The sequence below is a fragment of the Sciurus carolinensis genome, chromosome 4, assembly GCF_902686445.1.
Source record: "Sciurus carolinensis chromosome 4, mSciCar1.2, whole genome shotgun sequence".
Taxonomy (NCBI): domain Eukaryota; kingdom Metazoa; phylum Chordata; class Mammalia; order Rodentia; family Sciuridae; genus Sciurus; species Sciurus carolinensis.
The window spans coordinates 14,273,035-14,286,342 of NC_062216.1; the positions used below are offsets into that span (position 1 = coordinate 14,273,035).

The 13,308-nt window shown below is 49.0% G+C and overlaps 1 protein-coding gene across 2 annotated transcripts; it reads right to left on the reverse strand.

The window, feature by feature from the left end:
- Window positions 1–259: 259 nt before the first annotated feature.
- On the reverse strand, window positions 260–12,176 carry Chmp7 (charged multivesicular body protein 7). Of its 2 annotated transcripts, none has more exons than XM_047551060.1 (10): window positions 11,813–12,176; window positions 9,673–9,844; window positions 4,513–4,698; window positions 4,276–4,409; window positions 3,496–3,544; window positions 3,161–3,280; window positions 2,789–2,887; window positions 2,520–2,580; window positions 1,920–2,099; window positions 260–1,689 (listed from the first exon to the last, which is right to left on the reverse strand). In XM_047551060.1, the coding sequence occupies exons 1-10, from the start codon at window positions 12,109–12,111 to the stop codon at window positions 1,637–1,639; spliced, it is 1,353 nt and encodes a 450-aa protein (XP_047407016.1). In that variant the 5' UTR covers window positions 12,112–12,176; the 3' UTR covers window positions 260–1,636. The 2 variants fall into 2 exon arrangements, with proteins under 2 accessions (XP_047407016.1, XP_047407017.1); XM_047551061.1 differs by having other exon boundaries at window positions 11,983–12,175.
- Window positions 12,177–13,308: the final 1,132 nt, after the last annotated feature.

The following is a 13,308-nucleotide window of genomic DNA, read 5'->3' on the forward strand; positions in this document are numbered from 1 at the left end:
AGGCAACAGAAGACAAACATGACCAAGGGACCAGCAGCATACTCCGCAGCCAAGGAAGCTAACCACAGCCAGTCCTGCCCCAGGGCAGCAAGGACCAATTAGGCTAGCCAATTAGCTTAACTGGCTCTCCTGCAGCTCAGGACTCACGTTTTCCTGTGGCCTTAGGGGAAAGAACCAAAGTGTAGCTCCATGGGGAGCCACTGGAGGCAGGAAGGCAGAGAGAACTTGACACAACCTAAAGAAAACACAGGACAAGCACTAGGGTTCTCTCTTTTAATTATTTACCAGATAAAAAAGAAAAAAATAGTGATTGTTTCTCTTCACCCCCAACATTTCTGTTTACCAAGGTGGAATGGGAGAGAAATTCGTTGAACAATGATTGGAGCGCCTGGCCTGAGGCCAGTTCCTCTCCTCTGTTCTCCTCCACCCCAAGCAGGAGGGGCCGGGCAAAGGGCCCAGGCAGATTCCTTGTACCTGGCAGCAAGTGGCAGTGTGGCGGTCATCTTTTTTCCCCCTTGCCGGAGCATTCAGACCCTCTCCTTCCTGCTCCTCACAGCCCCCTCCCCAACTCATCAAAGGAAGTGGGAAGATGGGACCTCGAGGGGCGGGGCGGGGCGGGGAAGCACGCGGAGGATCCAGCAGAGGGCCACAGCCACCCGCTCCTATTGCACATCCTGGCTCAGAGGCCCTCCCTGAGCAGTGGACTGTGAAACTGCTTTCCAGATTTAAACAGGGAGCCTGTTTGTGTGTGCCAGGCTCAGGAAGGGGAGGTCTGGTATTGTGTGGCTTGTTCTGGAAAATATATATATGTGTATATATATTTTTAAGTTATCCCATGGTGGGGCCAAAGCAAAAACTTTGCCTCTTTAAAAAAAACAGGCTTCAGACACCTTGGGAGCTGTGTAGTCACCTGGGCTTTTCCCCACTCACATTCAAAAGAGCAGGAATAACCTTGCCCTGCCAGCAGATCTTCTGCTTACAACGGAAGAGGCTGTGTTCGCCAATCACCGGAGCCCCCAGCCGGCTGTCACACCCTGAGCCACTCCGGCACAACCTTTTTCTGAACACCTGGAGAATATGACAACCCTGGGAAAAAAATCTCGTACACTCTATGTTTCTCCACGAAGCAGCAGCTGTTAAGTCCCCCCAAATAAACCGTGTGTTTGGTGTCCATTCTCATTACCAATGAAGCTAGAGAAGGACGGGAGGAAGTTGTTTAACAGACAGGACGAGAGCATACATCCCTCTCGAAAGCCGCGGGGCTGGGAGAGGACCAACTTGGCAGAGCCGCACAGCTTTCACCTTCGCTGGCAGCTGGTGGGTGAAGACAAACCTAACTGAGCCAATGGCAAGAACTGCAGGCTATGAGACGACAGGTCAAACACAGAACTGTATAAATTGTGGCACTATAAAGATGAGAAGGCAGGTCCATGACACCAGCTGGAGCAAGGCTGCGGAGCATCGCTTCCAGAAATCATCTGTCCTGTTGTAAGTGGGAGCATCCAGACACATCAGTGCGGCTCCTTCCTCCTCTTCCAATAAATTCTGAATGTTTCTCATTTAAATTACTATGTACACACACAAAGCTGGTCTCTCTTTTACATGAGGGTCCTTCGTTGAGGGTCCTTCAATGGCTTTAGAGAGCTGGTTCCAATTGCCTTTTTGGAGATTTACTGCTTGAGACCAAACCTGCAAACAGAAGAAATGCCAGCACTGTAACAGGAGGATCTTTAAATGAAAGCATCCTGGGGATTTAAAGGACTAAGTCTTCATACAAATAATGAAACCCCCCCCTCCATTTGGGGCTTCGGTACTGGGAAAATTAATACACAGGCAAGAAACCATCAGTTCTATGCCTGGCTCCTTTGTCAGCCAGAAGGTCACATGCCCACCAGCAACCCTGGGAAAGAGCTCCATACCTCCCTCTGATAAGGACAGTTTCTCAAGTTCAGCTTCAAGTTCAGCATCCGAGATCCTAGGGTTAGGCACACTGTTGGTATAAAGCGTCTCATGGGGGTTGTCGGGCAGGTCCAAAGGTTCTTTGGTGGTGTCCTGAAGGAGGATGTCCAATTCCTTCTCCAGTTCCTCACTGTCAAAATCTAGGAAGAAGAGACAATGTAAGAATACAATAACTCTGGGGGGGGAATGCACTCAGGCATCGAGAACCCGGCTTATCAAAACCCAGCTCAGCTTACAAGACACCTCAGCCTCCTTGTAGGTTAAAGGAGTCATATGAATTGGGAGACAGATATTCTTTTTCTAGGTGATAGGTATACCCTGCCAACCTCATGGAACCAACCCGCTTCCCCTTGTCCTTGAAAAAGGACCTGCCAGTCAGAAGCCTGTAGTAAGGACCACTGGATCAGAACAGCTGACTACTCCGGGATGACCCCAGAGGGGCCTGTCCTCACCAGAAAAACAAGTCCACTGTCATACCAGTCACGGCACAAGGACGCAAAGCCTCTCGGAAAGGAAGGAAGGAAGGAAAGAAGGAAGGAAAGGGCGCTTTATCAACTTACCTAAACCATTGGTCACCCCACCAGCCAGAGTCTGAGAAACTTCGTCCTGGGTGTCACACAGCTGCAAGACACAGTGTAAAGCCCTGAACTGGGAATGGTGGCTGAAACATCACATAGTCTTTGGGGGAAAATGTTCAGGATTACAAAGGATCTGAGAATCCAGGAATGATTCTTTAAGGTCACAAGGTTATGAGTTCAGAAAAGAATGGCTGCAAAAAGGCCAAATCTGTCTTCTGAAGCTTGTGTCCCTCCCTGGCCCCTTCCTGTACCTCCTGGATCTGATCCACAAGGCTCTCTGCCTTCTCCACTGTGACATCCTTCATGGAGAGCTTGAGGGCTCCCACCCCCGCTTGGTAGGCATTGAAAACCTAAAGAAAAGGCCAAGTTATCAGTGCAAATGACAAATATTTGGCAAACTACAGACAATACTGCTTCATCACTCGAGAGTGCTTTGGGGTTTTGCTGGTCACCAAGTCTGATTCACTGCACACCAAACTTCCTGACAGGGAAGGCAAAGGCAACCCCAGCCACACCCACAGAGAAGCCAGGCTGCTTCACAACAGCATGGCCCTCCCTGGAGTGGGGATGAGCAGTGTGCACCGGAGACCAGCCAGGTGCTGGCACAGAGGGGATGTGGCTACCATCTGATCTGTCTGGGAGGCATAGATGCGGTCCAGGATGCCTTGAACAGTGTCCAGCTTGGCATGGAGGGCCTCAATGCGCTTCTCTGTCCGTTGCTTGGCCTTGAGAGACCTCAGTGCCTAGGGGACATGAAGACTTGGGTCAGGCTGGACATGGCAGGCCAAAAAGAAAGAGAAAGACAGCTCCTTCCAGACAAGAAGACCTTCCCAGGCCTACTTCTGTCTCATAGGTAAAACAGGCAGACCCTGCTCCCCTGACCCCTAAGCACTCTGAGCTGCTGGGCAGTTCTTGCTGCCAGACCAGGATGCTGCCACACAGCTGGATCCGAACTCACCAACTGCTTCTTTCCTGCTCGGCATGCCCGGCGGGCTTCCTCTTTACACCTAGGAAACAAAGGAAATGAAAAGGAGTGTGCCATAGGATGGGTGGCATGGTCCCCAAGAGTCCCTGAGAACAGCACTGAGTGAAACTGATTTCAGATCTGAGGATCAAATCCACTCTCCCTATGGCCAAAACTGAGGTGCCCATCAGTCCCCTGCCAAAATCAGAAAGCAAACTGCGATGCAGCCTGGGTGTATGGAAAGCAAGATGACCAAGGAGAAGCTAAAATCCTCAGGAAGAAAGAACGAGCAAACGTGTCCGCCACGTGGGAGATGACGACCGTGGCCGTATGCCTCTGCCTTCCCACGTGCCTGCATTTCTCTCACCGAGGCACAGAGTGATAGGTTCTAATTCAATGTCTGTCTGTCCTTTTAGAGGGACCCCTGTACAGGCATCCCAGGGAGGGAGCAGGAGCCCCTCAGGTGACCCCTGCAAAGGCACAGATTTGTGCTGCTCCCTGATGCATGCCACACTGCTAGGACGAAGCCAGCTGGATAGGCACTGGCTAACACAACGCCAGCATGAAGCACAAACAACACATGAACAGTCACCATCTTTGGGGAGGAACTGACTCACATTTTTCTCCTGTGTGTGTTTTTTAAGGTTTCTGCATTGAGCAGTTAGTGCTTTTGTCATCAGTCAATAAATAACTGTTTCTTCTTTGTGAGGAGCCCCCAGACTTCAGTGATTTTGGGCTCCACGCTTGCCCAGCCCTGCCTGGCTCGGGAGTTACCTCTCGGCTTCCTGGGATAAGGACTCCACCTTGCGCGAAAGAAGCTGCTCACTCTGCATCAGCTGGTAGACCCCGACATCTACATCGTTGACAGGAGACACCTTGGCATGTGGCCCCCGGGCAAACTTCACAATCTGGGGACAGAGACAAATGACTGCAGTCCCTCGCTACATGCTGAGAAACTCCAAGCAGGCGTGGGGAGGTGCATGCATGCGGACAAATGGATGCTCTCCCCACCTTCTCCCCATTCTGCTCGAGGACAGTGACTCTCTTCTCCTTCTGCAGCTGCAGCAACACCAAGTAAAAGGTCCTCTCGTCTGGGCAGGAGTTAGCGCAGAGGGTGCTAAGCTCTGACAGGGCCACCACGGGGTGGGAGGAGAGGGGCGAATGCTGGTACAGGCGGTACACCTCCTCAGCCTTTTCCTGCAGGGGGTAAAGGGGCCCACAGGTCTGGTCACTGCCACGAGGCAGTACACCCTGAGCCCGAGCTCCAGAACTGCGAAGACCTCAGGCAAGAGCAGGAGCAGCAACCCCACCCCACAAAGTAGCAGCGTCTTGAAAAGGAAAATGGATGTGTGTAGTTTTCAACTTTGGAAGAAAGTTGGTGACTAAACAAAATGAGGCACATGAAATGTCAGCTTCCATCTGGCACTTGACATTTCTGCCTCTCCCTGGCCTGTAGTTCCTCAGTGATGAATGGGGGTGGGGGTACAGAATGGGCCCTGAACTAGAGCTGAGCCCAACTTCCAGCCCAGCCAGTGTGATCCTCACTGGTCATCAGCATCCCTTTCACAAACCAAAGAGGGCAGATGAGATCAGGTCTAATTCCCTCCCATTCTAGTCTCTCCATTTTATACCAACTGGAAATACCGCAGACATGAATGTCACTGAGCCCATAAAGTCTTAAGGGAGAAGTATGTGAATAAAACAGGGACATCAGTGAGAAGGTTAAGAACAAGTTCCAAGAAGCAATGCCACTGTTTCCAGACGGGACAATTACTTCTGTAAACAACTATTCACCGATATATGTGTAGGGTGCTACGAAAATACAGGGAAGGAAACGGGATTTGCAAGTTTACATTTTTTGGTATTGGGGATTGAACCCAGGTGCATTTTACCACTAAGCCACATCCCAGTCCTTTTGATTTTGAGACAGGGTCTCACTAAGCTCCTGAGGCTGGCCTTGAACTTGCCATCCTCCTGCCTCAGCCTCCTCAGTTGCTGGGATTACAGGAGTGTGCCATTGCACACGGCGAGAGGTTTCCTTTTAAGAGTTGTGGAGCAGAATTCTGAAGGGTGAGTAATCCTGAGGTGAAGCAGGTGGTGGGGGTACCTCAGGAAGAGCAGCGACCATGAGCACAGGAGTGTGTCCATGGGCGTGTTCTGATCTGGAGGGGAAGGCAGCAAGGGCAGAAGCGCTTCTACACCACGCAGAGTGGAGTATCTTATGCCCGGTCCTTTGCTCTCCAATGGTGGGTGGTCACACAGAGGGACTGCCGGGACTAGAGCAATGGAGTGGCTGACAGCTGGGAAGGACGACTGTAGAGTCAGGATTACAGGTTAGGAGACCTTTTACACAGCAAGCTGTGGGGCTGAAATATGTGGTGAACGGGGAGAGACAAGGTGGATTCAAGCAGAACTTAGAAGAAAGTTCAAAGTAACTAAATACAGGATTGAAGAAAGAAGAGGCCTAGGTTCCAATCTGAGTGACTGGTAGACATGATGCTATTAACTATACCAAAAATGCAGGAAGGAAAGCCTATTTTAAAGGGAAGATAAAACATACCATTTTGGATATGTTTGGGATGCCTGAGGGGCATCCAAGAAGAGACCTACGGCAGACAGCTGGATCTACAAATCAGAAGCTCAAAGGAAACAGCAGGGGGACCAGGCCAGCACAGAGAACTCACAAAGTCCTCAGCACAGAGACAGCGATCAAGAGCCCAGTGCAAGTGAGACTACCCAAGGACACTCAGGAAGGGAAGTAAGGAGCTGAAGGAAGACCAGTGTTTAAGCAGTGAAGACCTAGCAGGAAAGCTTAAAAAGAAGCAAGGAGAACCTGTGGTGAAAAGTGAAGATTCAAGGAAAAGGGGAATTTTTAAAAGAAAGTGGTCAATAGCATCAAAGATAGCAGAAGACTTTAATAAGACAGAGAAAAAACTTTTCATTAGATTTGACTGTCTCAGCAGATAATAACCCCACAAAGCTACTGTGGTAAGGATAGTTTGGTGTCCACATACAAACAGACTAATGGTATACAGCATTAATGAAAGGTATCGAGAAAATGGCTGTTTGGAAAACCAGAGGGCTTTTCCTCACCACACAGACAAAAAGAAATACTCAAGTGTTGAAATCTAACTGAAAAAGTAACCACATAAAGTAACTAAAATATAACATAAAAGAATATCTGATTTGAGTTTGAGGCAAAAGATGCCTTCCTAAGGCCAGAAATTCAGTAGTCAGAATAGGAAATGTAAGAGCTCCAATGCATAAATGTAAAAACGTCTGGATGTTAAAAGACACTAGAAGTTAAAGTTAAGCAACACACTGGGAAACAATGTTTATATCCCTAATGCCAAATGAGTTTTATGTATCTATCTCCAATACTCAAAGAACTACAAGTTCATGAAAAAAGACAAATGATGTGACATAAAACAGGCAAAGGATTTATGTGGGTGATTCACAAAAGGGGAAGTCAATGGCCAGCAGACAGGGAAAAAGATGTTCAACTCACAAACAGGAAGTAATTTAAAGGACAGATGTTGCCCAGAGCGGATAAGGACGTGGGGAGATTAGGCTAAGATACTCTTGATGAAGAGTTTAAATTAGTACAAACTTGAAAAGTATTTGGGCAATTTTTGTTAAAAAGGAAAAGACATATATGCATTTGTAGAAAGTCATTCCATGAAAATAAAAGTGCAAGTACACAGATGTATGTATAAGGCTGTCAAACTGCATTTATGTTAAAGGAAAAATGGAGAGAGAAATTGGAATGACTTAGATGTCCTGTGGGAAAAGTGTTGCATAACTTATAGCGTATATACGGATTATTACAGAGCCATCAAAAAGAATGAAGTGAACCCATATTGTGTAGAACCTGGAAAAATGCTCATGATATATTAAAGTGAAAAGAAAAGCAGGTTGCAGACCAACTTTATTTGCAGGAAAAAAAAAAAATGGAGTGAATATACACACATTCATTCATTCAACCAATATTTACTGACTGTCTACTATGCACCAGGGACAGTTCCTGGGTCTAGGAGCTCATGGAACTTCTCCCTTCTAGTAGGAGCATCAGATGACAAACAAGTGAACAAGTAAGGTTTTTCAGTTAGTAGTAAATGCTAAGAAGAAACTAAAATGAAAAGTAACACAATACAGAGAATAACAGAGTCAATAAGAAGACATGTCTATGAACACACACACACACACACACAAACACACACATACACAGGAGAAAGAACACACCCAAAGAAATAGAAATGGAATGAACAGAAAGAAAACTTTCACTTCTTTGTATAGTTTTTTAAAATAGCAAAGAGATGGGCAATTTTCACTTTTTTGTATTTTTTCAGTACTGTTTTAAAGAAAGTAAAAATTTACTTACTGTTTTCTACATCTGAACCTGGGAAAAAGCAATCTCCTCATGATCAGGCTTTCTTTTCATATCTAGATCCTTTTAAATCCGAGAGGTCTCTTTCATTTCACAAATATAAACAAGTCCCCATCCCCCAAGACAAAACGGGAGTCACCATGTATCTGAGAGCAGAAGTCACTGAATGAGACGTGAAGTAATGTTTAGTGATGTGAAATGGGTGTACAGTTAACAGTACTGTGCTCCTATAGAGCCTGAAGATTTATTTTTCCACCTAAATATCTCTGAACAATTCCTGTGAGTTCTGAGAGAACTACGTACTTCCCCATCCACCCCCATTCTCTACCTTTGCTCTCAAAAAGATTAGAACTCAAAAACCAGATCTGTGTGGCTCAGTAGATGGCCCTCTTCTTGCTCCAGGTTGAAGAACATGTGGGGTAAAGGACTGAGAAGAGGACCTATACTTGGCCCAGAAACACCCCACGCATCCTGTAGTCTACATGAGGTCTGGAGAGAAGGCCTCTGGGAGGTAAGAGGGCCTGAGTGGGGAGGGGTAAAGAAAATGTGGGCTGCTCAGTCAAAAGTCACAGAGGACAGGGAAGACTAGTAGACTCGGGGAAATGGATGCTTCTCTTGGGATGGGGATTCTGAGCTGGCTCCAGCTATCTGGAAACCTCCAGAGACATGCGAAGGCTCTAAAGTTGGGCCTGAGTTTCAAAAATAAGCACAAGGGCAGCACACTTTCACTACCTGGTGTTCAGTCAACTTTTAAAATACATACACTTAAAGGTTCCCACAACCTCGTCCACAGTAGTTTTGGTAGGAGCCCAGGGACCATAAAAGAATCCACCTGTGATGGGAAAAGACTGGTGGGCTTGGCAGATAGAGAAGGAGAGCATCAAAAGAGAAGGTGACAGAATACACAGAGCAAGTGGCTGGCTGATGGGACATGTGACAAGATGGACAGGGAAAGACTCAAGAGCAAGTGTGGTCAGAGGAAAGCCACTTCACCTTCAGGGCGTGGGAGACAGAAGGCTGGAGGAGGTTAAACCTGAGGTGGAAGAAGAGAACACTGAAGCCCTGGATGAAGAGTCTAGGAGAAGGAGGAGGGCAAAGGATGGGTGGGAGGGAAGAGGAGGGGCCGAGAACACTTGGCTGTACAGTGGCTTTGAGGGCATTCCCACAGCTTGTCAGGATGACAAGGACAGCAGGGCCGATCTAAGGCTGTGGATCTGCTGTGTGACTCCTGGTGTGGAACAAGAGTTGCTACAGGCACTGAGATGGCACTAGTCGCACAATCAGTGTGTGGTGTGGCCTAGGAGGAAGCTGGCTGAGCAGGAGCCAAGAAAGCTGTAGGCGCTGGCTGCCTCTTGAAGGCCGAAGAGAAGGGATGGCCCAGGGCAAGCCATCAGTAAGCTGGAAGCGGGAATGAGATGCAGAGTGGGAACATAGAGCTAGTTTGCTAATTTAGGGGTAAGCAAAGCTGGAACTCACAGGATTCTCAGAAATCCGGGGAATTTCTTGTCAGCAAACTACAAAAGGCAAAGCATCTCGTAAACCATAGTTTATCATTAATCCCTACAAATACCAGAGCAATCGGCTGCTTGTTACTGACAATTCCTAGACAGTGTCATCCTTAAAACATAATATTCTAACAAATACATAATGCTACTAAGTACAGTGCACAGGAAGTCAGGGAAACTCAGGTATCAACTCTGTCCCCAGGTAAAAAAGAGACCGTCTTCTCCTAAGAATGTATGTGGAGGTTCCTGTCTCCAGGCCTCTCCCTTTTGCATACGCACCTTGAGCAGCTCCACAGCCACAAGGACCTCCTCGGCTGGAACCTTATTATCCCCCAGCATGTTAGAAAGAGTCCACTTGAGGGGCTTCAGCAAGAAGACTCCAACCCCCCAGGAGATCCAGCTGCTGTCTACACTGGCCATGAAGTCTGACTCACGCTGCAGCTCCCCTCGACTGCAGGGAAAGAAGAAAAGCATGTGGTAGCACTTCATGCAATGTTCCCTTCCAGCCCCTACCTGTCCCCCCAAAAATTTCCATCATCACAATGACCTTTCGTTAGACGTCTATTCCATGCAGCTATCGGAAGCAGCACTATTTCTACTCCAGTGCTAGGCCTCACATCACTCTGCAGATAGAGTCATCAGCTTTTTAACTAATGAGGAAACTGAGGGTCTGAGATGGTAAGGAGAAAGCCAAATAGAAGCCATGATTTGTCTGGCTCCAGAATACAAGCGCTTCACTGAGACTCGAGACACAGGGAGCTACTGGGCCTGCACTGAGAGTTCCTTTTACAGAGTTCAAAACAATTCAATGAAAACAATAATGATCACTGTCAAGTGCAAAACAGAAGGGAGAAGACAATGATATACAGGGACAGGGCTTTCTGCTATCTCTGAGCTAGGGTGGAGATGAGATGTGTTTCCTGGTCCTGGTAACACGACAGCTGCTAAATTCACTGAACACTTGCCATGGTAAGTTATATGTTAAGGACTATATATAGACACCTTCAAATTTTCACAATAAACCTAGGTACAATTATCACCACCATTTTATAATTGGTCAAAGATGGCACATAATTTGATCGGGACTACATAATTTAGCAAACAGCAAAGCCAGGATTTGAGTCCAATTGTCTGACCCTTAAGCAAAGTTAATTACTATGCTATGCTGCTTCCTTGGGGAAATATCTCAGAAATTCCTCAGGCATCAGACCCAGTCAAGCATCAGGCAGCTTCAGTAGAGAATCAGCAGTCAAGAGAGGGGGCATCAAGATGTTAAAGGTCTCTGGATAGGAAGAGGTAGATGATTGTCCTTCTACCATCAGGAGGACCATTCTGGTGTCATCCCTGAATGACTTCCTCGGCCACTGTATGCACTGTTCCCCACTTTAGGCATGAAGCAAATGTTTTCCACAGTACTTTTGTTTGTTTGTTTCAGAAAAGAGAATTTCAGAAAGGTTTGGACATCAAGGTTAGCCAACAAAAGGTACTGGGAACAGAAGTAGAGAAGACCACTTAATCAGAAAGTGCAGCAAACTAAAAATGCATATCAGAGTTGACTTTCTGCCTTTCTTCACTGAGGGAGGATCCATGCTAGGCTGGTGTAAGTACAAATGATTTAAAATCTGAAGACCAGGGGGTCCAGTCTGGGGATACCTCTAACTAGCCGTGTGACTCTGAGTGAGTACCTCAATCTCTGTGACTCAGTTTCCAAGACTGTTTGCTGAGGATAATTACCTTGCCTTAAGACTCTTGAGAGGGTTGGATGGAATGGAACATGTAAAGTATCTACACACTGTGAAGTGCTGTGCACCTACTAGAACTTATACAACACTGTGCCTGTCACATACCACCTACAGAGCTCTTCAAGACCCCAGATACTCAGCGAAATCCTACTCCCCTATATGTCCTCTCTGGTTCAGTCTGTGCTAAGGGCAGGCCAGGAAAGGGCAGACACATAACCTGTGCCAGGGTTTGCTGGCAAGATCCCTGCAGCCCTCTTCTCCATGAATTCTCTCCGCTTTGCTCTGGTCTTCCTTGTTCAATCAATCCTGTCTCCTAGACCTTCTGTTCAGAGGTAACTCAATTTCGGAGACTCTTAAGAAATAACTACCTAAGGAGATTCCGGTCCTGACAAGTCATTGTCACCTCTGCCAGGCTGATTTCTCATCTGAAACCCGTCTAATCGGACTTCCCCGGCCTCCCGAAATGCCCCAGATCCCTCTTTCTCTCCCTCCAAACATTCCCTAGCCCAGCGTCCTCCTTGTCTTCCTCCCGGTTCGCCCACTGAACGCACGGTGGACGCCTACTCCGGGCCAGACTCCGAGCTGGGCGCGGTGCGCTGTCGGAGGGCAGGACCGGGTCCCGGGTCTCGGGGAGCCGCCCCCCGCCCGCCCCGCCGCGGCCGCGGCCCGCCCCTCACCGCAGCAGGTCCTGCAGCACCGTGGCCAGCCCCAGCGGGACGCTGCCCTTGCGCTGAAAGGCCTCCTGCAAGTCCCGCAGACGCAGGCGCACCACCCCCTGGCGGCGGCTGTGGCTCAGCACCAACGGCGCCCAGAAGCCCATTTTGCTGTCCCAGTCGGTGCTGTTCACCTCGCGACTCCTCTTGAAGGCTGAGAACAAGAAGGACATGCGCTCCTCATCCTCCTCCCACTCGGGGGGCAGGAGGCCCGCCGGGTCTCCCCCGGCCGGGGCCTCGGCCTCCCGCTCCGGGGACCACATCGGAACCTTAGCCCCGCCAAGGATCCGAACACAACCCCGGCCCAGGTCCCCTTCCGCCCTAGATCCCTCCCGGCTTCCGTTCCTTGACTACCTCCTGCTCTGTCGTCACGTCACCGCCGCCCCAGCGTGAAATAAGTCCTGCAAGCACTCACGGCGCAGGCGTAGCGCTGAGCTCCCTTTGCCAGGAGGCGAGATGATGACGTCATCTTCGGAGAGACGCAAAGCGTTTGCGCCGACCCCTCCTTCCACGGTCTTTGTGCGGCAAGAAGGGCCTTGCGCATGCATAGTAACCATAGCGTTAGGCGAAGCGAAAGTCGCGCCCGCCACGTGGGGGAGCGGGTTTCAGGCATCTGGAGCTGAAGTACTCCTGCCCGAGCGGAGCCGCCGGGACCGCTGGTGGATCTCCATCCCGGTCTCGGTGTGCAGCTCCCCGCCGGCAGTTCTCGCTTGGACCTTTCACCGTGATATCAGCGGACACACAGAACTGTCCCTCACTCGAGCTCTGTGACAGAACGCGCCCTTATTTTTAGAGATGCGTAAGGTTCTATCACTCTTGTTCCGCACCTGCTCCAAGTACCTACATCCTACTGATCGGTTAGGGTCCAGCCCAATTCTGACTCTTCCCCGAAACCTTCCAGGGTTGAGCCCTCCTGGACGACACGGTTTAGCGTTTACAGGTCCGTCTCCAGTTCCCCGCTTCGTCCCCCCAGGTCAGGCACAGGACTCAGCTCGCTGGCGCGGGCACTGGAGAAAATATTCCAGAAACGGCAAGGTGCATAACTTGAATCTTGTCCTTCAAATATTGTATAGTCTCGTTAGAGTGAGAACTCACATATAGGATAGGATTTTCATAAAGGATCTTAGGAGCAATGAATCTGCTCATTGTTGAATAAAGTGGGGCTTTGGTTTGGATTTTTTTTGCAGAGCTGGGGATCGGAACCCAGGGCCTCCCACATGCTAGGCCAGTGCTATACCTCTGAGCTCTAAAACTGGTCCTCTTAAACGAACCATTGAAAAGGTGAAGGGAAGCTGGGCACGGCGGCCGGCGCACATCTGTAATCCCAGTGGCTGGGAAGGCTGAGACAGGAAGGAGGATCTTTCATTCAGTGCCAGCCTCTGCAATTTAGCGAGGCCCTAAGAGACTCAGCGAGACCCTGCTTCTAAATAAAATATAGAAATGGGCAGGGGATGTGGCTC

Bases quoted from the DNA above. Each gene is read 5' to 3' on its own strand.
- Chmp7 (XM_047551060.1), bottom strand. From the start codon at position 12,111: ATGTGGTCCCCGGAGCGGGAGGCCGAGGCCCCGGCCGGGGGAGACCCG. The intron at 4,410-4,512 runs GTGGGGAGAGCA...CTCTGTCCCCAG, and splicing joins TCGAGCAGAATGGGGAGAAG to ATTGTGAAGTTTGCCCGGGG. The intron at 2,100-2,519 runs GTAAGTTGATAA...TCTTCTTCCTAG, and splicing joins TGGGGTGACCAATGGTTTAG to ATTTTGACAGTGAGGAACTG.